At 39.5% G+C, this 26,662-nt stretch overlaps 1 protein-coding gene across 1 annotated transcript in view; it reads right to left on the reverse strand.

Annotated features, from left to right (window-relative positions):
* The window catches only part of FBXL7 (F-box and leucine rich repeat protein 7), a 223,567-nt gene that overhangs the window by 145,584 nt on the left and 51,321 nt on the right, over positions 1–26,662 (reverse strand). The window contains exon 2 of the mRNA XM_060774670.2: positions 25,628–25,717. Coding sequence (XP_060630653.1) covers positions 25,628–25,717 — 90 coding nt within the window. The remainder of the gene's footprint in view (positions 1–25,627; positions 25,718–26,662) is intronic.

Genomic DNA, 26,662 nt, shown 5'->3' on the forward strand with positions numbered 1-26,662 from the left:
AATATAAATGTTTCAAATAAATAAATAAATAAATAAATAAAAACACTGGGAGAACTTTCTTTTTGCATTGTAGTAACATGAAACTTTAGTTGAGCACTTCAAGAAATGTTTTGGTATTGAAAGAAAAGGGGCAGGAAAAGTTACAAAAGAAATGCGAAAAAGAACTATAAGAATCCTATGCTTGAAGGTAGAGAACCAGTGTGGCATAGTGGTTTGAGCACTGGACTACAACCATGAAGACCAGGGTTAGAATATCTGATCAGCTATGCAGTGGTTCTCAACCTGGGGTCCCCAGATATTTTTGGCCTTCAACTCCCAGAAATCCTAACAGCTGGTAAACTGGCTGGGATTTCTGGGAGTTGTAGGCCAAAAACATCGGGACCCCAGGTTGAGAACCACTGAGCTATAGGAACCCACCTTGGGTAAGTCACTCAATCTCATAGGAAGCAAAAAACAAACAAACTATGATATGGCTGCCATAAATCCAAAACAACCTGAAGGCACACCATAACAAAAGGGAGCCCCAGGTGGTGCAATGGGTTAAACCCTTGTGCTGGCAGGTCTGCTGACCAAAAGGTCAGCAGTTCAGATCCAGGGAGAGCAGATTGAGCTCTTTCTATCAGCTCAAGCTCCCCATGCGGGGACATGAGAGAAGTCTCCCACAAGGATTGTAAAACATCAGAAAACATAAGGCCATTCCCTGGGCAACATATTTGCAGACAGCCAATTACCACACACCAGAAGTGACTTGCAGTTTCTCAAGTCCCTCCTGACACAAAAAAAATAACAAAATGGTTTGAATTATTTTCAATATCAATATTATTTTCAATGCTGTAAATTTTGGGGAGAATAACTATTTTGGGTGGTTGAAGAATGCTTTCAGTCCCCCACCCCACCTACAACAAAGGCAGCAGCCAGCTTCAAAGAGCATGGCTCATTAGTACAGTGTTTTCAACTTGTAGGCCCCCAGATGTTTTGGCTTTCAACTCCCAAAATTCCTAACAGCTGGTAAACTGGCTGGGATTTCTAGAAGTTGTAGGCCAGAACACTTAGGGACCTACAGGTAGAGAACTACTGATATATATAAATGATGGTCTAAATTGTATTGTTAGTGATGATCAGAATATAGCCCTTGAATCAATGGGTTTTACCTATTAGCCAGGCCCGTAGCCAGGATTTTGTTGGGGGGGGGGGGGGCTGACGATCTACCCTAGCAAACCTTTTGTATCATTATCCCAATACTCCCATGCATATGATATATTGAGCATGGTGATCAGATCATGATATGAATAAACATAACAATTTAAATAATGTACCAGTAAGGCCTTCTTGCCGACCACCCTGAGAATAGCATATAGATATCATATGCCTCCTGCAACATCATTCAAAGCAAACAAAACCCCAGACGAAATACTCAGAACTGGAGTGCATGCAAAAATATACAAAGATGCCACCTCATGGTGATCCCCATCTCACAAGGACACAGATTTGAAAATGGGAATGCCTTTTCAGCACAATGCTCCAGTGCTGGAGAGGATAAAAGAGCCAAGCTGTTCTGTTGGATTTGTTTTGGCAAGAGTTCTGTTCCCTGGGTTAAATTAGCATTGCTTTCTCACAAAAGTTTTGGAACAAGTCCATACATTAAAATATGTTGAGATACAGTATTAGGCTGACCCTTAATATAATTATTAAAAAAGATTTTTTTTTGATGGTATTGAAATTCAATACCATTACATCATTCATTCATTCTTAATACAGCTATCTATTGAGAATAAATAGGTTGAATAGACAGAAAATCTGCTTTTAAGTACCCAGAGGTCATTTCTCAATCTTAGCTCATTTGAAAATCTTGGTACATTGATGGAGTACATATAATAATTTTAGGTGAACCACAAATATTGGAACAATGCGCCATAAATATTTTAGATCATTTAGTGGAATTGTGCAATCATCCTTTGATGAATCAATATTCTATATGTGTCTTAAGAAACCTGCTAATTCACATATGAGAGAAATGACAGAAACACTTAACGAACCAAAATTACTCAATTTTCAAGGTAGGTGTCCGTAAACTATTACAAATTCATAGCAATATATTTTAATTCTAAACATAATTTCCAACAATGGATGCATGAGCCACATTTTAATCAGAGTAATTCATTACATTTAAAATATTTTGAATGCTAGTTAGGGTCCTTACTTTATCTTAATTCTACTGAATATCAGTGATACTCACTTGTACTGAGATATTTGTTTTCAATCTCACTCCCATTTCACTGGAACATTAGGATGTTGTGTTACACTATTTACTCATCTACCGCAATGTTACTTTTACAGATGATGAGCAACTTGGTAAACCTGTGGCCTTATATTATGTGTACATCAATGCCTCCAATGTACACATAATAAAATACATAATAAAATCCAATAATTGCATACATTTTAATCATTAAATCACATTAATTAATTGAAATCAGTTTCTGTTTCAATAACAGCCTGGTGGCCTTATCTGAGCCAAATTCTGTAGTTGGAGACTCCATCAAGCTTGTCCATAGTCCATTTCCATAGTGATTCTCATCATTGTCAGCAAGATTACCCAAAGGCCTGGTCCCACATCCACGTTTTTAACTTCTTTCTAAAGGAAAGGAGGAATGTTGATAATCTAATTTCACCGGGGAGTGAATTCCACAGGCGGGGGGCCACCACTGAGAAGGCCCTGTCCCTTGTGCCTGCCAAGCACATTTGCAGCAGAGGCAGGACCGAGAGCAGGGTCTCCCCAGAAGATCTTAAACTCTGACGTGGGATGTAGAAGGAGATACGTTGGGCCAGGCACATTGGGTCAGAACTGTATAGGGTTTTATAGGTCAAGACCAGCACTTTGAATTGTGCTCGGAAATGGACCGGCTGCCAGTGGAGCGGACATAACAGGGGGGTGGTATGCTCCCTGTATGATACTCCAGTGAGTAGTCTAGCTGCCACCTGTTGGACTAGTTTGAGTTTTCGAACAGTCTTCAAAGGCATCTCCACGGAATGTAACAAGGGCGTGGACCACTGTGGCCAGATCAGACTTCCCAAGGTACAGGCGTAACTGGCACACAAGTTTTAATTGTGCAAAAGCTCTCCTAGCCACTGCTGAGACCTAGGGTCCCAGGCTCAGCAATAAGTCCAAGATCACTCCCAAGCTGCGAACCTGCCTCTTCAGGGGGAGTGTAACCACATCTAACATAGGCTGTAACCCTATGCCCTGTTCAGCCTTTCGACTAACCAGTAGGACCTCTGTCTTGTCTGGATTCAATTTCAATTTGCTAGCTCTCATCCAGTCTGACGCAGCTGCCAAGGACAATTCAATGTCCGGACAGCCTCCTAATTAACAATAATATGATTTAAATGGCCTCAGAATCTATGCAGTCACCAAATTATTATCCATCCAGTCTCTAGAGACCCTATCCAATTCTACATAATGCTATGGAAAATATTTTACATCTTTAAGGAAAGAAAACATATTTTTGTGGGGAAAAAAAGAAGTTTGGAGAAAATGGGAACTTTGATGCTATATCTCAGCAGGGTTTTGAAATGCTATGCACCAGGATTGCCTAACTAACTATTGTCCCTCTAAAACAGTAAAACTCTTGGAATTCAATAGTGCCAACTTCCTTAAAAATATGGTGTCCCTATTCTTTCCATGTTTTTTTCTGGCTCTGATACCAACATTTCTGATTCAAAAAGAAAGAATCCCTAGGAACATATCTACTTTCTTAACTGAGATGCCTTAACCTTTTATACCTATTGCTGAACTGTCATTCACTTTTTGGACACTCACACACTTATGTGAGAGTCCAAAATTATATATATATACTAGCTGTCCCCTGCCATGCGTCGCTGTGGCCCAGTATGGTGATCTGGAAAATAAAGTAATGAGAAAGTGTTGGTTTCTAATATATGTAATTCCTTTATGTTTGTGAGTAAACAGTATTTCTTGTTGTTTCTTTGCCAGTGTTGATGTGGAGATTGTCTGGTTTGCCTACTCTGGAATATACAACATATCATAGTCCTTCTTTAAGGGTCTCTTTCAAATCTGTGATACTATATCTGTGTGTATGTGTGAGAATCATATCTATCTATCTATATTTATGACTGGATGGCTCTTTGTCAGGAGGGCCTGGTGAAGAGAGTTGGACTGGATGGCCCAGCAACTATAAATCCCAGCAACGACAATTCCCAAATGACAAAATCAATGTTTTTGAATGGAGAACGTACATTGGGTTGTTAGGTGTCTTGTGTCCAAATTTGGTGTCAATTCCCCCAGTGGTTTTTGAGTTCTGATGGTATCACAAACGAACATTACATTTTTATTTATATAGATATAATTTTGATGGTGTTGCAGTCATTTTAGTGCATTTCAGCTTTATGAATCATTGTGGCTTTTAATGTCAGTGAGCAAACGGGTCCTCCCCACCTCTACTAAGAGCCTTGCAGTCATGTTTTACTACAGCCTTGGAGAAGATTAAATTAATTGTGACTTCCTCTCGCCTTGGACTTTTCCACAATACTTCTGAAGCTGCCTAGTACTTGGCAGCCAGTGGGCTGTAATATGATGTATTTGCGTCTGCCTTGGCCAGCCAAATTGGCCAGGACTTCAAGAAGTAAATGCGCAAGGAAAGCTTTATCCCACATTCAGGAGACAGGAGGCTGTGGTCTATGGAGAATGGTGGCAAGACATTCCACTTCTGCATATCCTAGTTTAGCATGCCCAGAACTTATAAACTCCAGTTGGAGTTAACATATTGCAATATCTTGAAGAACACAGAAAGGAGGATGGTGATGGTGGGGAGGGGGGTATTGTTTTTAAGATAGTCTTTTTTGCCTCACAGGTATCGCCACCCTAATGAGCATTTTCATGGATGAGGCCCAAGATCCCAAGTGAAACAAAAGAGCCTTTGATTCGAGGACAAGGAAAATGGTAAAGATAAAGTAACCTTTACAAAAGCTTTCTGTCTCTTCAGCTTTGATGTGTGCATATTTGCAGTGAGGAAATGCAAAATGCCCTACAGCTTGGGTTACAGGTGAAGGTCTCCAATTAAAAAATGGCTGGTTATTTAAAATAAATATGGATTTGTCCTTACACTGATATACTCCTGCCAACATATGGCCTTTTTCTCTGTCCACACAATTTCTCTGAATTTCTCTGCTTCTCATAATTTCCCCAGACCCATGGCTTCTGTTCACTGTCTGGATGCTTTCTTGGGCTTCTCTTTTGTGAATCTACCCATTTTCTTTTTTCTTTAGGTCTCACCTTCCCCTATCTAAAGAACGGGGAAAACTCTTTCAGCTCAAGGATTGAAGCCAGAAAAAGTGACTGTCTTAACCCAAACCCCTTTTATCGCAGACAACACACTTATTTGCTTTATCTAAATATTTACTCTCAAAAATGTGCATCCTCTGCATGTCAGCACAAAAACACAGGAAAAAATGACAGAACAATAACCTATCTTAATTGCTTTTGCAATTTGACACTTGGATCCCCTTGCATTTCATTTTTTTCAGAGTAGACAGGAATTTGTGTTTTCTCTCTATTGGAACACTTAAATATATTGTTCTTAGAAAGAGGAACTTTGCAATGGCTCCATTGCAGCTTAATACTATAAGTACACTATACAAAGGGCTGTCTTCCACCCTAACATCCGTGTGTTCAGCAGCAGTAAACTAAATCATGCCTAAACTGATTAAGCAGAAACTGTTTTGGCTTCATCTGTTGCGTCTTCCAGAGTCTCTTACACAAATCACCACTGGGAGTGACATCTCCTCTAAATGAATTGTTAACTCAGATTATTAGGTATCTAATTTCAATATAGTATACATTATTGCACTAAGCATATCTCAGTCAAGTCCAATGCAGAAGATACAATAACATTGCACCCAGGCAAGAGGAAAAAGAACAGAAAAATTTTACTCTTATCAGCAGAGTTAAAACATACACTTGCAATGTTACAAACAGTGCAACAAACTCACATAGTCTTTGTAAGCAATACAGAATAAGGCTTCTTCATCTTCAACCAAATGAGAGAGCAGTAAAAATGGTTGAGCAAAATGCCTGAGCAAAGGCTGAACTGTATTCTAAAAACCATACAGTTATACCCCACCGGATGTGACCAATGTTACTAATTGACCTACATTAGCAGCTGCACATAATAATTAACAGCATAAGGTTTTCTTTAACACACACACACATACTCGATCCTGTTACGACTTACTGTAACATACATGCCATGCCTATATGCACACACATCCAAAATTCTGATTTTCTAATACCTTGGATGAGACAGACTACCTGATTTGTTCAAATTTTTAGACTCTGCCCTATGACTGTGCTTTCCTTTCTGCCTGGAACTTGTAAGCTGCCATCCATCATCGCAAAAGCAGGTGTCAGCTGCCTTTAGGGATGTACTGTGTGATGAATGACAAGAAGACAGAAAGAAAGATCACCTCCAACTAGAAGAAAGGTCACCACAAATGAGCCTTATATCATATTTGACATTCTAGACAAATTGCTTCTGCAACATCCATTACTGACATCCAAAAGCTTCATTGCTTCTCCCACTCTTCCACCTGTTATCATATAAAAATGAATTCATGAACATGCCCCACACTATACAAGATGATGAGTAGAAAGCCACTGCGAACTAAAGGAGGACACAGCTGTCATAACTAGCCTGACAGGCATGCCAGCTGGCTCCCTGTCTTCTGTTTTTTCGGATATAAGGCCTAATATCCAATCCCAGATATTTCCTTTTATAGGATTTCAGGAACAGGGAAAGATTTCAGGATTCAGGAAAGCAGCTCCCCATCATGGAAGGTCATCCTGAGCTTAACAAATCAATGATTGGACTCAACTTAACAGTTCCAAAGGGCAGAGGTTAAAGATGGAAATGTCATTTTAAAAACTCCAAAGTAGATATTGCAGCTAGCCATAACATAAAACGGGCTTCTTCCAAAGTAAAACAAATGAAAGCCATGTTGCAACCCCACTGAATTGCTAACTTGTACTATCTATGCTCCTACAACAAACCACCGGTGGGGGGACAGGGACACTTTATTTCACCCTCTAGTGCAATTAAACCCCATTGTTTCATCCCACCTGAACCTCCTTCCAGATACACTACATTACTCATCTCACCCAGTGTTTTTAAATGTTTAACTCTTTGCAACCAGCCCTGCCCATTGTGTCCAATTATTGTGGTTTTATATTGCACTGTATGTTTACTCTGTACTGTTTTCTGTATTATTATTTTCATTATATTTTATTGCTGTATTTTTATGTTGTATTTTTGCTTTGGCCTCATGTAAGCTGCCCCGAGTTCCCATGGGCTTGGCCTCATATAAGCTGCCCCAAGATGGTGGCAGGGTATAAAGTATTATCATTATTATTATTGACAGAAAAGCACAGTATGCCATAGCAAACGAGATCTATATGCTGGATTTCGTATCACAAAATCACAAGTCGAACACTTGCCAAGCGTCTAGGACTGTGTGATGTATTTTCGAATGATGCGCGAAGATCCAAGTAAGGTGGCCTTTTGCAGTTGACAGATCGTGATTTTGTCGATGTTTCTTGTTTCCAAATGCCGGCTGTGGTAATTATTATTATTAGAAACACAACAAGATGAGTCCACAGCAGACAAGATCACTCTGCTGGCTGTTGTATTGGATCACACATCGGACACTTCCCAAGTGTCTAGGACTGTGTGATGTATAGCGAATAGTGCATGCAGATCCCAGTAAGGTGGCCTTCTGCAACTGGCAGATGGTATTTTTGTCAGCACCGATTGTGTTTAAGTGCAGACCAAGGTCTTTAGGCATTGCATCCTGCACCCAGTGTGCCTATTATTATTATTATTATTATTATTATTATTATTATTACGATGTAACATGGAATACAAACAAAATGAATACTTTTGAGAACATTAGTCAGATGGTTAGGTATAAGATGGTAACCAGGGGAAAATGATTAAACGCTTGAACATGCTGAGGTATAAATATTCAATAGTATTCCTGTACCTTTGTATTATGTATTGAGAAATCCAGGTTAGAGGTTCTCGGGTGGAAATGGGAAGGTGATAGGATTGGGGGGGGGGGGGGGGCAGGCACTACCTGCACAAGAAACAGACAGAGGATTTGTTTGCTTCAAGAGTCATTGGGTTTGCTTGCTTCCTTCTCCAAGACACACTAAAATGTGAAGTAAATGCTACCCCACTGACCAGATACCCGCCGAAGAAAAAGCTGAATTACAATGTTGTCATTTATGGCTAGCTTGTTTCTATTCTTAAATGTCAAGCAGTTTATTTATACACAAAACAAACAATCTGTAGGAGTGATGTTTGACACAACTGCTTGAGGGTTTCTGTGCCACTCACTCAGCATGGCCCCAGGAAAATCCCAGAAGCAAGGAGCAGAGTTTCTAAATGGGAAAAGTAGAGAGCGGTTATGCAGAGAGCGGTTCTTAAGTACATGCATATCCATCCTCCTTAATTCAGCACATTTAATATAAAACATTTGACACCAGGAAGCCTATCATTCTTGCCCCTGCAAATACAATTCTGCCCCTTTCTTCAGATTTCAAATTTTTAGTATTACAACAACCTAAAACTTCAGCTGAAAATTTAGAAATAGACTTTAACTGTCCAAAGAAGAGGGGGAAAGTTATCAAACACAGCAAAGATAAAGAGTTCTAGACATGAATGTTTTTAATTGTCTCACTCTCTGCAATGCCTGAAATATCCAGAATGAAGGGAAATTCCATTAGTGGTGCAGAATTATAAACAGTGAGGGACAAAGCCTGAATTTTTCCTCCAGGAGCCCTGCTTCTGTACTATGAGGTATGTATAGGGCGACAGTCGCATTGAGGAAAAACAACAGGAAAAACTCAGCCGTTATCAAGACCTCAAAATTGAACTGCAAAGGCTCTGGCATAAACCAGTACAGGTGGTTCCAGTGGTCATCGGCACACTGGGTGCCGTGCCAAAAGATCTCAGCCAGCATTTGGAAACAATAAACATTGACAAAATCATTATCTGTAAACTGCAATCTGTGCACATCATTCGAAAATACATCACAGTCCTAGACACTTGGGAAGTGTTCGACTTGTGATATGAAATCCAGAATATATATCTCATTTGCTGTGACATATTGTGTTTTTGTGTCAGAATAATAATAGTAATAATAATAGTAATAATAGTAATAATAATGTTTGTTTCAGGAAGAGAGCTACATGGAAAACTTGCAAAATAAAATAAACTGTAGGGTTTGAATCATGTTGAAGTATGGCTTTAATTTGCTCTCGTATTTTTCCAGAGAAAGACACGTGTGTAACTTATCCATGACACATTCTTATATTGGTTCCATGAGCTATGATAAGGGACTGATTAAAAGTTGATCCTGTGACAGATGAAAAGGGTAGATAAAATAATTCACAAATACTATAAAATTAAACGACCATTCCAGTTGTCAAAAACGTTGGTCTCCGTCTTCACCACAAGCCAATTATAAGCTCTTCTTACCGTTCTCTGAAAATTATTTGTGAAAAGAAATTTCAGCTTAAAACCACCAGAAGTTTGGCCAACCAGACCATCTTGGCTCAGCACAGGGATCTGGTTCTCTCATCAGACAGTTCCTTCATTTCAAGTATGAAAGTATGAATAATATTTAAGAGGCTTGGGATCCGTTATGTTTTCTTTGGTCCACCAAGTCTTGCCTTCAAGACATAAATCGTAACCAATAAACAAGATTAAATAAGACGCAAACACATGATTTTGCAAGTAATCAGACATTCAACATGCAAGAAGATCCTGCAAACTGCTATTTCAACTGGTCAGCCATCTTCAGTTATCTGAGCATCAGTTCATATCCTCTTGAGTATATACATATCTGAACAGGATGCCCTAGTTTTGGCTGCAGATGGATCTGTTTCCTTGGGACAATTAGTTAACAAAGAACAGCCAAGATGAATAGGAAAAAGACAGAGAGAGAGTTGGAGTAAGTCTGTTAGCAGCTCCTGATTCCCCACAGGCATGTCCACAATCCTGTCCAACCTTTTTTGCCTGTCTTGGTATGCATCAGATTTTCCACCACAGACAGGGACCAGGCTTATGCATGAATTCTCTGTACATAATAAAATCCAACATGTAATCAGATACACATGTGTGGTCACAGATGGCCAGTTTGTTCCTTCAGCCAATTTTGTCCTACTTTGACTCTCGTGAGCTTCCACCATATGTTTGATTCTCATCGATTTCTACCATATGCCCAAGATGTTTCTGATTAGCACGGTTTTGGGGCAACATCATGTGCTGGCTCTGTCTTTATCCTTTTGTCATAATTATGTGCTGCTGCTGCACTGCTTTTACTAAAGCTGCTGAGCCCATCTTTCAATGGTCTTAGTCTTTTGTTCATTGTGGACAATGTGCTACTCACGTTTTATCAATTTTCCTATTTTTATGGATATTATCTTTTTTTTTTTACTAAATTATAACTTTTAGCTGCTTTCGGCTTCTAGGAAAGGGGGAATGAACACCTTTGTTTCTTTCTTTCTGTAGATATACAGAAAGAAATATCTACAGAAAAATACATAATTTTAATATGAACTACCGACAACATTCATATTTGAAATATGGAACTGTTTTGTAAATGAGCAATCATTCTTCACCTTATGATGAAGTTTGACTCTGGTATAGTAAAGGTAAATGTTTTCCATTTACATGAAGTCTAGTCATGTCTGACTCTGGAGGGTGGTGCTCTTCTCCATTTGTAAGCCAAAGAACTGGCGCTTTCCATAGATGCTTCCATGGTCATGTGGCCAGAATGGCTGCATGGAGCACTGTTATCTTCCACCAAAGCAGTACCTATTTATCTACTCACATTTCCTAGGTTGGCAGAAGCTGGGGCTAACAGCAGGAGCTAACCCCATCCATGGATCTGAACCACCGATCTCCTGATCAACCCACTGCACCACCACGGTATAATGAAATGGACCGTAGATTATACTATCAAAAATCACACCACTTGCCACCACTGTAATGAAGCACATATAATATACCTCAGCCCTGGCACCAATTATAAAGAATATACTATATATCCCATAGCTGTACACCACTGTAAAGGATTATATATAATATCACATCACTAGACACCAGTTTGGTAGCAAGATGATGTTAGATACGTGTATTGGTAGAGTGAACACTGTTTGTCTTTTAGTCTCCTTTTAAATTAAAGCTGCCTCCAACCTAAGTAGTTTTCGGATTTTAAAATGAGTATTTGAGGTTTTGGTCATGTCAGGAGCAACCGCTCCTGTTGTGAGAGAATTGGCTGTCTGCAAGGACGTTGCCCAGGGGACGCCCGGATGATTTCTGATGTTTTGTCATCCTTGTGGGAGGCTTCTCTCTTGTCCCCGCATGAGGAGCTGTAGCCGATAGAGGGAGCTCATCCGCCTCTCCCGGGATTTGAACCTGCGACCTGTCGGTCTTCAGTCCTGCCAGCACAGGGCTTTAACCCACTGCGCCACCGGGAGCTCTTTAGTATTTGAGGTAAACTTTTCCCACTCCTGCCAACACTGCTTTTTCCCCTGACTCCCAAAATGACTGTTTGATTAGAGGCTTTCCTATAGTACAGGTTGGTAAAAAATAGCTGGAAATATCACACAGGCTTGAGGATATAATGAGGAACGATAGAGATCTTTTTGAAAGTTAAATAGAAAAAGATTTATTTATAAAAACAGACAACTAACTACTTCTGAGAGGTACAAAAAGCTTGACTTGTTACAAAAGTACTTCAGCTTGATGGTTGCTTGAATAAGTTTCTTCACTTAGTTACAGACAAAGCTAATCAAACAGATATAGCTGCTAGTAACAAAAACCCTAACTCTACCTCAGAGAAATAGTAATGAGTTCTGACTAACCTATCCTAGGTAGTCCCCTGAGTTATTAGCTAACTCTTCCCTAGAGTTCTTCCTGCTAACTAACTCAGCCTAGAGAGCTAGTCCTTTGTGCTATCTCCTACAAGAAATCAGGTTGCTGTCTGACCCTTCTCCTGTCAGCTAACAGCACTGTCTGACACAGACACTCTCTCCCTGAAAACCCAGTTTCAAAAACACTTCTTCACACACCAGCTCCCACTTCTCAACTCCCACAGAAGCTGAAATCTTTTCCCTCCTAAGACTTAGCTCCTCCCAACTGCTCTAGCTAATCCTAGGAGACCTCCCATCTTCTATCTATCCCCACTCAAAATGGCTGCTTCCCTGGCTTCCACTCCCAAAATGGAGGATTGCCACACTGTTAACCAGGCTTCCTTTCGGTCTACTAGGTAAGATTCACTACACCTTGGTATAAACTTTATATTTTTAAAGGCCAAACTAGGAGATTAATGTGTTGGATACTTGAGTTCTTTGTGCTCTGCTGTGCCATGTTGTGCTAGAGGGATGTGTGGTCCTCCAGATCTTCTTGCACTTCAGTACTCGGCATTCAGCACTATTGGCTATGCTGGCTAGCTGCTGGGAGCGGCAGTGCAACATCATTAGTGGTTTAATCAAACTGCGGGTGTGTTGGAAACCACAATACCTACATAGGTGAACATACAAATTGAAAACTGAGGACAAGCATATACTAGTATCAAATTCATGAAATTAAACTAAAAGATAGATAAAGCTGAACAGAGAGCTCAAAGATGCCACAGAAAAACAAATGGAACGGGGGTTCTTCTTGTAATCTTTGGCTATTATCATGGAAGGGGCAAAAATGCTTTATCCAATCCAAGCAATCAAGATCCATAATTTAGTGTTCTGGCTCTCCTCCCATCTAAATGGAGCTCTAATTTTCTTTTTTCTGGCACATGTCATATCACAGCTTTATGCCCCCATGGAGGAATTCCAGTATTTGCAATGGAACATGAAACCTCAGGAAGCTCACCTGAGTTTGGAGTTTTGCTCCCTGACCAACATAAACATTTCCTAGCTTGCTCAAAGTCAACAGAACATAAGCTGCCTCATAATATCATGTTAAAAGCATGTTTTAAAAACGGGAGAAAATCCACATGAAAAGTATGATAAAGGTCAAGGAACACTAGATAAAGCAACTGAGAAGGTAAGACAAAATATGGAAAGAGAAACAGCTTGTCCAACTGTATCATGGAAATCAGGCCACACTAGAACATGAGCTTCAGGAACAGGTCAAGTTGAGGTCTCAATGGTTGCTGGAGGATGAAATAAGACATCTGGCAGGAATGCACCTTTATGGCAAATATATGAAATCTAGTAATGTGTGGTAACAGTTGGAAGCCTTATACAATATCAAGGTCCCTCACCAACCACTTGCTATGTTGCTGTCTGCATTAGTAATCAGTGGCAGGTGCCAAGGAGCAAGAAAGGAACGTTTCCCTTGGATAGAGCATTTCACCACTAAAGTTGATTTGTGGGAGATAGTTATTTCTCATTAATTTCCCCCATATTTTACATATCTTAAATTCAAAGTATTTCTAGTTTTTTGGGGTTTTGAAAACTTTAAATATATGCAGTAAACTGGGGTATCTTGAATTATTCACTTAACTGTTTGAAGAACTTTTTTTCCGCCAAGAAATGGCAGCCATGTCTGAGATTATGGTTCTGTGTATATCATATGGTGAAGGGGATGTGTGAAAGAGGCAAAATATGTGTAAGCCAATATTTTTGTAGGCTCTTTGAAAGATGTGTGTCAAACGTTTTGGGAAAGTTCATGAAGACATGGATGCTCATAGGAAATACTGAGATGTAGACTGTACAACTGACTGTTTTATATTGTGGTCTAAGAGCTGGCCTTCTTTTCTTTACCTTTTGAAACATAACTCGAGCTATGCAATAGAAGGATTACCACATTCTTGATAACTATACCAGCTAAAACACAGTTTCTCTAGCTAGATGTTCTACAAAGTTGGTGGGATTGAATCAATAGATGTCTCTGAAATTCCCCCTCCAGACTCAGATACTTCTGTGTGCTGGCACGGTTGTGCCAGGAGATTTGATTCTTTTTTCTTGCACTGTTAATTTGTTTGAATTCATTTGGACCATGCATTTTGCAATTGGGTAGCTTTCCCCAGGGCCAACAACCTAACAATCATCGTTAGAGCCTTTAGATCCACCCCTTTCCCCAGGTTTGGAGGGAAAAGGGGACTTTTAGTTCAGTCTCACAGTTTGGAGCCTTACAGCAGGACGTGTGGGCTTTCTCTGCCCCACCTGCAAAAAGCTTCACCTCTACAGCTTTGCTGGGGTTAAATAAATAGATCTACAGCTAGCTTTTGCTGGGGAAAAAGGAAAACCTCTACAGCTTTGCTGGAGAGTAAAGTTACAGTTCCACAGCCTTTGCTGGAGGAATACAGCCAGCCTTTTCAGGGGCAAAAGAAATAGTTCCTACAGCCTTCATGGAGAAACTAAAGGACACCAGCTTGGCAGATCTACAGCAACCATTGCCTGGTAAGGACCACTCGGGCTACCCATAACGCAGCTTGGAGCCGGGAGTTGGGGCCCCACACCAGCAGGATAAAGAGAGATTGCCCAAGGAGGGGTCAGAAGGTTTCCCTAAAGAAGATAGCAACAGTTTATCAAGCAGTTGCCTGTCCCTTGTTGGCAGATCGAGAAAGCTACTAGTTTTTCAAGATTATATAATATTTAATTCATTTGTTCGAAGATTTAAGCCTTATTAAAGAACTTTGTTGAATCTATTTTGAGCCTCTACAGAACTTTATGTTGGGAAACCTATGGGACCCTTTAGCTGAGGCACCCCAGTGTTCTGTTGGGCATACGGAAAGCACGTCCTGTAAACAGACATTGTCATAGGCCCAGGCCGCAACAGCACATTCTGCATCACATACATGATATGGAACATATAGAAACATTATAACCTGAATAAGTAACATGACAATGTTAATAAGTTAAAATTCAAAAGGCTTATTGGGTAAGATCAAATTTCTACAAAACCAGAAACCTAACAACTATAGCAAATGCCTTAGGAGATCTGCCCTGTTGTGATCAGTAATTATGAAGTACAACATTACTCTCCTTTTTTGCTTCATCCTTCCAGGTTGAACAAGTGTATCGATTATTCAAACATTAAACTTTTTAGAAATAACAGTGTCATAATCAGTTGTATTATGACACACATATTAGTGATGCTTACATAGTAATTCAAAAGGATTTATTCATACTTCACTAATTAGATAAATATAATTGATACTAACAATTAACTTACAGTATAAGCCCCACTGCCGAAAGACTGCCAAACTGCAGGAGGCTTATAGAATAAGCCCTTATTAAAAATGGCCATCATTTAAAAGCGATTTCATCCCTGACTGTATAAGTCTCCAGCCCTCAATGAGTAGTTAGCCTAAGATAGATTAGAATGAGGGATTCCTTTCCCTAAATTCCTGTGCATGACTATATTAAGAAGGGGCTTAGAAGGAGCATTGTCTTACTCATCCTACATGCCACCAGATCCTCCTCCTTTGAATACTTAGAAATGTGATCTCTTTAGGGAAAATGTAACTTCCTATTTAAAGTTATTGCCCTGGCGAGGCCATGTGGTTCATTCTCCATATTGGTCTCTCTCTTCCCTTTTGTCTTCTCTAGAGTGAGGAGGCATCTTGCCATTGTCCAGATGTAGTAAACATGGCTATTTTTGTTATTTTCCTTTTTCTTTACTTAGAAAATAGCTCAGTGAAGCTAGTTAGCTCCAAGAACCTATATTTAATAAACATATTATTTTTGATCCTATGAAGTTGTGGATCTGCAATCTTCTTCCATCCGGTTGAATGGAAACCAATCCTTGCTCATTACACGTAAGTTTCTGCTGGTTATGAAATGTGCTTCTGGCACTCTGCTATATTTTTGTGGAATTACACCCAAGTGAGGGTTATTTTGAGCCTAACAGCTCCTGATTCCGAACAAAAAGAAAAGAAAATGAAAATAGTTGGTTTTATATAGGGAAAATTAGTAGTATTAGGATGTAGAAATAACAAGAAAAGAAAAAAAATAGAGAAGTTAGTGACAAGAATAACAGGATCCTGGAAAGTTCTACCAGAGTTTTCATGATAAAAAGATTTTTTTATTATGAAGAAGACAGCAGAGACATGGTAGGAACCGTTAGTTAGGGCTTTCTATTTTCCATTTCTCAACTTTTCTATCTCCTTTGTTTCAAAAGACTGTATACCCACTTTTATATCCTTCTGTTTTAGATTAGAAAGAAATGTTATTTCTCCCTCTTTTTTTGAACATCATAGAAACCTTTTTAGTATTAGACAGCAATGGAAGAAGATGTAAGATGTTAAAAATGCCCCTGTTCTATATCCACTCTTGGACCCCTCCCCATTTCTCATGTATTGGCAATAAAAATGGTATGAAAAAACCCCAAGGGAAAATGCCATAATAGTCTTTGTAGTACTATTACGGAAATGCTGGTGGAGGGCTCAGAAGTTCCACTGGAGCTAAGCAATGCCCAGCAGGTCCCTCAGACAAGTTTTGAAGTAGCACCCATAAAGGAATTACTACTTCTCAGCATGCAAAACAAGTACAAGCAAGTTTCTCTGAGCAAAATGAGAAAGAGTTAACTGTTCCAGGTTCCGTGGACCTGAAAAGAGAGAGAGCTCAGATGCACAGGCCATAGAATCATAGAGTTGGAAGAGACCTCGTTGGCCATCTAGTCCAACCCCCTACCAAGAAGCAGGACAATCGTGTTCAAAGCACCTCCGACAGATGGTCATCCAGCCTCTGTTTAAAAGCCTCCATAGAAGGAGTTTCTACCACACTTCCGTATGGAGAGTTCCACAGCTGAACAGCTCTCACAGTTAGGAAGTTCTTCCTAACGTTCAGGTGGAATCTCCTGTAGTTTGAAGCCATTGCTCCACATCCTAGTCTCCAGGGCAGCAGAAAACAAGCTTGCTCCCTCCTCCCTATGACTTCCCTTCACATATTTATATATGGCTATCATGTCTCCTCTCAGTCTTCTCTTCTGCAGGCTAAACATACCCAGCTCTTTAAGCTGCTCCTCATAGGGTTTGTTCTTCAGACCTTTAATTATTTTAATCGCCCTCCTCTGGACAAATTTCAGGTTGTCAATATCTCTCTTCAATTGTGGTGGCCAGAATTGGACACAATATTCCAGGTGTGGTCTAATCAAGGCAGAATAGAGGGGGTAGAATGACTTCACTGGATTTAGACACTATACTCCTATTTATGCAGACCAAAATCCCATTGGCTTTTTTTAGCGGCTGCATCACATTGTTGGCTCATGTTTAACTTGTTGTCCACAAGGGCTCCAAGATCTTTTTCACATGTACTGCTGTCGAGCCAGAAGTCCCCCATTCTCTATCTTCGCATTTCATTTTTCTGCCTAAGTGGAGTATCTTGCATTTGTCACTGTTGAACTTCATTTTGTTAATTTTGGCCCATCTCTCTAATCTGTTAAGATAGTTTTGAATTCTGCTCCTGTCTTCTGGAGTATTGGATATCCGTCCCAATTTGGTATCATCTGCAAACTTAATGATCATGCTTTCTAAGCCTCCTTATAAGATTGTAGCATTATATCTTGTCGCTGAAGGTCATTTCAAGGCCTATTATCAATTGTGTAATGAAGTGCAAAACCACTGTGTACTTTCATAGTTAGTACGGTATAGCTGTATTGTATGACCACTCATTGGCTAAGACATTGCTACAACATCTTGTGAAATCAGCTGCAAAAGTGTAATCCTATATAACTGTAATGATTTTCACTTCCCTAATGTTAAATTGGATTTATGCCCAATTGAAGAGTGTTTAAGCTGAGCTCAGACTTTGAAGTGGAAGCAATCCAAGAAGGTAAGACTTTTACTCTGAAACTCTTCACATTTTGGTAGTTTCATTGTGAGACTGATGTTCCAGCTTTTCAGATTTGTGAACACAAAGGCAAAATCACAGTCAAGAAAGGCCCCTGGAGGCTTCATTATTATATCATTTTTGGCACCTAATTGTTAACCAAGTCAAGATTTCTAGACTTGAAATGAGTTAATAGATTCATTTTTGCTAGGCAATATTCTTTAAAAAAAATAGACAACGAAAAGCATTTGGGATTTTCATTTTAAGCCCACTTATTCTAGTTGGGCTAAAAGAAAAGAGTGATCTATATGGTTGTTTTTACAATGTATTCCATCTGTTCCCAATATGATGATTAGTTGTGTCTCTTTTGTGGCACAACTTAACTGAAGTTGATATAAAGCCTGTTTCTGACATTCTCAGGATTTTGACTTTGGTTTGCAAAAGATTTGGATGAAACAGTAATGTTTCTTTACTTAATTTTCCAGCCACTTGGATGGTGAGAATGATCTCATAAGATAGGTTGTAAATTATCTAGAGCTTGGTAGTAATGGTTCTGCATTTTGAGAAGAGTTTCCTAGATATTTTGAAGAATACAAGTTTGAAGTCTAGGCCAGCTATTCTGAAGTGAAAAGATCAGCTATTCCTCTATGGTTTTGGTCTTATCACACAAGAACTGAGAAAGCTAAGTTCATCAGAGACCCCTTCCACACTGCTCTATATCCCAGGATCTGATCCCAGATTATATGTTTATCCCATATTATCTGGCAGTGTAGACTCATATAATTCAGTTCAAAGCAGATAATCTGGGATCGGATCCTGGGAGATAGGGCAGTGTAGATTCAGCCTGATTGACCACTAAAGGAGACCCATCAATCCTTAGGAACTCAGTAAGTTAGCATTTGTCTAAGGCCCATTCTATACTGCTATACTGCTATATAGTCTAGATCAGTGGTTCTCAACCTTGGCCCCCCAGATGTTTTTGGCCTACAACTCCCAGAAATCCCAGCCAGTTTACCAGCTGGAAAGGATTTCTGGGAGTTGGAGGCCAAAAACATCTGGGGACCCCAGGTTGAGAACCACTGGTCTAGATTATCAAAGCAGATTATCTGCTTTGAACTGGATTATATGAATCTACACTGCCATATAATTCAGTTCAAAGAAGATAATCTGGATCTTATATGGTAGTGTAGAAGGGGTCTAAGTTCCATTATTTCAACGGGGCTATACTACCCATGTTTCAATAGCTGAGTTCATGCTCATATGAGCTCATCAGATGGGGCTGATTTCACTCGTTCCTGTCTAATTTAGCCACAAAGTCCGCCAGCTCCTAATCCCACAATGTGTAGCTACAAGGGTTGAATGAACGCCTCCATCTTTGTTACTTGGGTTTGGATGGGAATATTTTAATAAATCAAATGCAAAAATAATCCTTAGAATGTGCTCTTTAACTACCACTATTCACTTTTCCACATAATCACCAGACAATTGGATACATTTCTGCCAACAAGGAACAAGTTTTTTGAAGCTGTCATGGAAGAAGTCGACACTCTGTTTCCGCAACCAGTGTCTCACAGTTCTCTCAATGTCTTCATCAGAAGCATAATGGTGTCCCCACGGATCTTCTTTCTTTATCTGGAACAGATGGAAGTCAGACAGTGCTAAATCTGGACTGTATGGAGGATGTCGTATGGTGGTGAGATCCAGTCTCTGAAGTTCTGCTGTGTACCCATCGTGCACAGATTTTCCGATAGCCAAGTAAAGCAATAATGTGACCCACACGTTCTTGTGAAATGCTGATTATGCTTGAAATTTCTCTCTGAATGATATGACGATCGTCCTGAATCAATCTGTCAACCTTTTGCTTGTGAAACTCAGTGGTTGCTGACTTGTTTGTCACGCAAGTCAGATGTTCCCATCTCAACATCTTTAAACTTACTCGTCCAGAAACGCACAGTACTCACATCAACGCAATCACCATAAACAGCTTGCATTCTCTGATGAATTTCCTTTGGGGTGATACCTTCTGCTGTCAAGAATTCAATAACTGCATGTTGCTTAAGTTGCATTGACCGACCGTCTGCGCAGGGTTCCTTACTTTGCACTTTAACAACAAAACTGTTCAATGCTAAGGCTTCCCACCAAAATGGAACTGTAGAGGAGAGTCTACTAAACAAGCCAGTACCTGCCACATACCAGTACTGCCATCTGTTGAGGAGTTATGAAGGTGGAGGCATTACTTTTCATTCAACCCTCCTCCTTTCACTGGGACTCATTGGCTAAACTAAAGCGTAACTGTTGTATGCTGCCACAGGGGCATTACGATCAGTGGGGGGAAGCCGGGTGGTGGATGCCTCTTCCCGTGAGATGGGGTTTGGGGTATGTCAGGCAATGCAGGGTGTGGGGTAATAGGCTCGCCACACCCCCACCGGGTACTGCCAGATCCGCCATGATCCATGGCAATTCCAGTGTCACATATGATGAGGTCCATAGTGGCTTGGAAAGGACTGTTCAATATTCTTGAACTAATTGGTTTACGAGAAATGTCTCTCCTAACTCAGAGGAAAATAGCCGAATAGTTCTTTTATCATGACACTGTGAATAGACTGAGAAAGTTTACTTTACTTGTCTTTAAAAATAATCTTGGCATCTCAACACTATATTTTGGCTAAACCAGCTCACAATATATATATTTTTCTGAAAAAGAGATCCCTGACATCTGAAAAAAAATGCATTGTTGTAATTGTATAGTTTCTGACCTTGAAAGTTTTGCACTGGAAAAGAATTACACTAGAAACCTGCTGACTGTTATATTTTTGTCTTCTAAATAACATGACATTGCTGTATTCGTAAACAGAAGGATATTCAATCCATGTTTGATCGTATCCAAACCCTATGCAGGCTCTTTTTTATTGTTCTTAGCACTTGTTGTGTTTATGTTTCTGTCATCATTTGGAAGTAATATTTTTGTTGATTCTACTCAATCTTGGGTAACAATTGGATTTAGTTCTGTTTGTTGAAACCAATTTATATTGGTATTCATAGGCACTGTAATCATGGTCACGCATGAATCTAAATCCAATTTCTAGTCCCAATAATAGTAGAGACAGAGAAGTAAAAGAATACTTATTCTAGTTCAGAATAATTGAGCCACTGGGTTAAATAAATCTCTGTATATGTCACTCACATATATACCCAGGGTTGCCGAGATGTCAGAGAGGCTGTTTGGAGCTCTGAGAAGACCTATTCACAATGCTTCCATGGCAAAACTCTGGCAATAGAGAGAAGCCTCTCTATGTAGTTCTATGTCCCCATCTACACCACCATATAAAATCCAGATTATCGGCTTTGAACTGGATTATATGGCAGTGTAGACTCATATAATCCAGTTCAAAGCAGATAATGTAGACCATCTGTTTAGATAATCTGGATTATATGGCAGTGTAGAAGGGGCCATAGTTCAAAGCAGATAGTCTGGATTATCCGTTTTGATAATCTGGATTATATGACAGTGCAGATCCAGCCTTTGGCAGTATAGATGGGGCCTTTCTTTCCTTCCTACATTTCCCTCATACCCATTCTTCCCATTTCTTTTCTTCCTTTCTTTCCTTCTTCCCTTGCTTTCCCTCATACACTTCCTCCTTCTGTCTTTCCTTTCTCATTTTCTTCTTTCCTTTTTCTTCCCTTCTTTTTTCATTACTTCTCCCCTTATACCTTTTCCCCTTTCCTTTCTCTTTTTTCCTTCCCCTTTTTCCTCTTTTTTCTTTCTCTCCCTTTCTTCTCACTACATTTTTCCTCCCTCCCTCCCATCCTCTTCTTTTTCTTTTTCCCTTCCTTCCTTCTTTCCCCTCACACATCACCTAGCAACAGCAAATCCACCTCACTCAGTTTATTTCCCAGTTACATGACACAACCAATCCACTTTCTTTTTCTCCCTCTGCTCTGGATCTGAAAAGGACATTTCTGAATTCAAACCTCACAAATATTTTAAGTTGGGTAATAAAAGTTTGGTCCAGATCCATTAAGCCAATGGTTCTCAACCTTCCTAATGCCATGACCCTTTAATACAGATCCTCATGTTGTGGTGACCCCCAACCATAAAATTATTTTTGTTGCTACTTCATAACTGTAATTTTGCTACTGTTATGAATCATAATGTAAATATCTGATATGCAGGATGTATTTTCATTCACTGGACCAAATTTGGCACAAATACCTGATATGCCCAAATTTGAATACTGGTGGGGTTGGGGAGGGATTGGTTTGTCATTTGGGAGTTGTAGTTGCTGGGATTTATAATTCACTGACAATCAAAGAGCATTCTGAATGAACTCCACCAATGATGGAATTGAACCAAACTTGGCACACAGAACTCCCACAACCAACAGAAGGGTTACGGGGTATTCACCTTGAGTTTTGGAGTTGTAGTTCATCTACATCCAGAGATCACTGTGGACTCAAACAATGATGGATCTGGACCAAACTTGGCATGAATACTCAATATGCCCAAATGTGAATACTGGTAGAGTTTGACGAAAATAGACCTTGACATTTGAGAGTAATAGTTGCTGAGATTTATAGTTCACCTACAATCAAAGAAAATTCTGAACCCCGCAAATGGTGGAATTGGGCCAAACGTCCCACACAGAGTTCTTTCTCCCACCCTGGACATTCCATAGGTATATTATATATGCTCCACTTGCTTCACTGTCAACAGAAGCTCTGAAGAAGCCAGCCACAGATGGAGGTGAAACTTTAGGAGAGAGTGCTGCTGGAACATGGCCATACAGCCTGAAAAGCTCACAGCAACCCTCTTCTAATATTTTTATAAATCAGATTATTATTTATTTTATATGAACAAAGTCATACATAATTTATGATGATAAGAGTTTAAAAAAAGTTCCATATTATTTTCTCTCTGTTGACTGGATTCAGAGTTTGACACAGCAATGAAACTTCTCACAGAGTTTATTAAAATCAGGTGGAGTTTAACTACTATAGATCTACTCACATAGTATTTTTCTCAAAACTATACAAAAATGCTAGTGAGTTTCTGCTTTGTGTGCACATTTTCCACCTGCCTATTGCCTCAAACTGCAAAAAGATGTCTGAATTGTTACAGTGACATCAGCATATATGGAACATTACGCCACTATGTAAACGACAGGCATGTTATTGCCCCGGGAAACTTAAAAAATTAGTCTAAACAAAAGAAGCAGCAGGAAAAACAAGGATATTTCTATCTTGCATGATCAAACAAACACAGGATTTCCTCCATTCATTTTTGCCAAAGTCCTAAGCCCCATCTTCATTGCAATATAATGCAATTTGAGGCTGCATTATATGGTCAGAGACTCATATAATGCAGTTATATATTCCAACTGCATTATTATTATTATTATTATTATTATTACCCCACCACCATCTCCCCATCTCGGGGTGATTAACATGAGACCAAGCCCAAAAGTTACAATACAGCCAAGGAAAAAACAACAAACAAGTAATAACATCAAAATAAAATGCAAACAATAACAAGTATACAATAAGGAAACACAACATAAAATGGTAGAAGAATAAAAACAAAGTGGGTGGGCCAAATGCATAGGATAAAACTGATAAAACTCTGGATGAGATAAGTAACAGAAGTAGTGTGTGTCTGAGGGGAGAACTCAGAAGGTACAAAGAGTGGGGTAGACATTCACTAAGGGACAAGAGAAAGTGCATCAAGAGGACAGATTGTATTGGGACGAACATAGTATGGGAGTATGTGTTCATTCGTCAAAGGCATGCCAAAAGAGTCAGGTTTTTAGGCCTTTCTTAAAGGCTGCCAAGGTGGGGACTAGCCTAATCTCACTGGGGAGCAAATTCCAAAGCTGAGGGGCCACAACGGAGAAGGCTCTCTCCCTTGTCCCCACAAGTCGCAGTTGTGATGGAAGTGGGAGCAGGAGGAAGGCCTCCCCAGAGGATTGAAGAGATCATACAGGTTCATAAGAGGAAATGCGGTCACAAAGGTAGGCGGGTCTAAAACCATTCAGGGCTTTGTAGGTAATAACCTGCATCTTGAATTGGGACCAGAAAAATGAATGGCAGCCAATGGAGCTCCTTAAATTGGGGGGGGGGGGGGTAGACCACTCCCTGCAATTCACTTCAGTTAGCAATCTGGCTGCCAATCATTGGACCAAATGAAGTTTCCAGGCCGTCTTCAAGGGCAGCCCCACATAGAGTGCATTGCAATAATCCAATCTAGAGGTAACTAAGGCATGGGCCACCATGGCTAGACCAGACTTCTCGAGGTATGAGAGTGTAGATGGGGCCATCATCTCCCCAAGGAAAAGTCTTCAGCCATGAAGTATTATCTGTAAAAAGGTCTCAGCATCTTCCCATTTATCTTATTTAATATTTTGTTTTTTGCCCTTTCCTCCTTTGCTAGGAAGGGACTTGGTATGGCCTGTAGAGGTAGTTTAACGTGTTTTGAGTGTTTTGATTAATAGGCAAAAATATTTTTAAAAGCAAGTTTAGAGTGCCTGGTACAACCCAGGAATATCAAATGAAACCATAACACAGCGTTAAGTACAAAATCCTTATAAAAGAAACATGTGTTTTGGGTTCCTGGGACAGGAAACAAAGTACAAAGGATTCCCATAATTTGCCTTCCTGAAATGTTGGGTTATGTGATTTTAAAAACTTTTCAACTATGATTTATTTAACAAGTCTGGAGAAAACAAGCCACTTAGGTATTCGGCGGAAGTTTCAAAACAGGCCAACACATTCAGCTTATTCTACGCTATTCATTGACAAAAAAAAAAACATATTTTTACGTCATCCAGAGATCATGCTTTAGTTACTTCACCTTGATTCTTCAGTTATGTAAAAGAACATATTGCATAACTGTAGTTGTGTTTCTTCGGGTCCTTCCACACAGCCATATAACTCAGAATATCAAGGCAAATAATCCACATTATCTGCTTTGAATGGGATTATCTGAATCCACACTGCCATATAATCCAGTTCAATGTGGATTTAATACAGCTGTGTGGAAGGGGCTTTCGAATGGTCATCTGTGAATTCACACAACTGGATAATACTGCACAAGCTCTAACGAAACTTAGTCACACTGGAGTTAAAGTGTCAATATTTTGTGAGTGCATGCTTTCACACCTAGGCAAAGAGGACCTCTCAGTAAACTGTTTCAGAGCCCCATGTGCAAAATATCTTCATGAGCAGCTTATGTTTCAACTCATGTTTGAGGATAGTTGCCCAGCATCTCCCCTTACACCACGACACATCTTCGTGCCAAAACAACCACATACTAAAACGGATGCCTTTCTTTCCAGCTCCAGGTGAGATTTCTCAATGTGACTTACATATTGCCACTGAACATAAGTCTAGTTTATGAACTCTAGTTAGCTTGGCATAAACTTCTAAGCACCAGGAAAACACTGCCTTTATGTTTAGTTGTAGATCACTTTCCAAAGTCAGTCCATTATTACCCTTGGAAAATCCAGGCAAGTTGCATTAAATTTTTAAGACACTCAAAGAATAATATACAACTCTAACATGTGGTGAAAGGATTTCTTTGAAACTGTCCACTTAAAATTTATGTTTTCTACATCTCTCATGAGTCCCAAACATTAAAAGATAATAGATAAAAACTTGAAAGTGGGAGGAAGAAAATAAATACTTTTGATTGGTTAACTTTGTTTGCTTTTTCCACCCCCAACAAAACTAGTCCTTTCCAAAGAACAGAAACAAGAAGCACAAACTGCGTACCTTCACTGGTAGCGGCATTTCTTTGAGTTTTGGTAGGTGTGTGATCTGTACTTGAACTCACGTCGGATGAGATGCTTGAGCTCCCTTTACCTGCACAAGACAAGGTGGGGTATTAGAACACCTTTTACTAAAGGCAATATTCTCAGTATGTAGTTTTCTGCTCATCATGGGGTCCTTAAATTAGATAGCAAGGTCCACTGGCACATGAACAAAACAGAAATGCAACAGGCACAAGGCACACAGTGAAAATGTGTATGTGCACACTAAGGAAAATGCAACCTAAAAACAACCTCCAGCTCCCAACCCTTTCTTTTGTGTACTGTTTCTAATAGGATTGTTTCTTTCTTTATTTTAATTTGTTTTTAACTTCATATGAGTTGCCTTAGGTTCTATGCCTGGATTAAAATGGGATACAAATAAAATAAAATAAAATGAGTTGTTGGGCAGCAAGCATCAGCAGATGTTTTGGTAATACAATAACAACAACGAAAAGCTTTTAAAATGTTAAAAAATAAAAACCTTGAAAAATCCTCATGCGTTTCATATGGACTGCACATTAAAAGTGCATGTTTCAAAATTCTGGAGCATCTGCTAAGTAACAACAGCATCCACCTGTCATTTCCATAGCAATGCATTATAAACAAACAGTTGTAATGTCATTTCTCTGTCACAGATCCAAAGGAATGCAGTCCTCAGCTCCAGCTGAGTTCTGTTTATTTATCTATGGAAAATAGATTTACATGGTTTGCATAACTGTATTTATTTATCTATGCAAAATGACAAGGAATCCATACAACTCATTTGGGCAATAGAATGGAGCAGACATGCCCTGAAAAGCTTTTCTACAATCTAGAAGGGGGTCTTTGGGCCAGATGTAGACGTTATTAAAAAGCAACAAGCTCTTCTATTTTTATACATTTTTATAAACTAAAATCTAGCTTTAATAATGAAAATAAAACCTATCACATACTACTTAAAACAGTGGTTCTCAACCTTCCTAATGCCGCGACCCCTTAATACAGCGCCTCAAATTGT

Source organism: Anolis sagrei, chromosome 4 (assembly GCF_037176765.1).
Source record: "Anolis sagrei isolate rAnoSag1 chromosome 4, rAnoSag1.mat, whole genome shotgun sequence".
Taxonomy (NCBI): Eukaryota; Metazoa; Chordata; class Lepidosauria; order Squamata; family Dactyloidae; genus Anolis; species Anolis sagrei.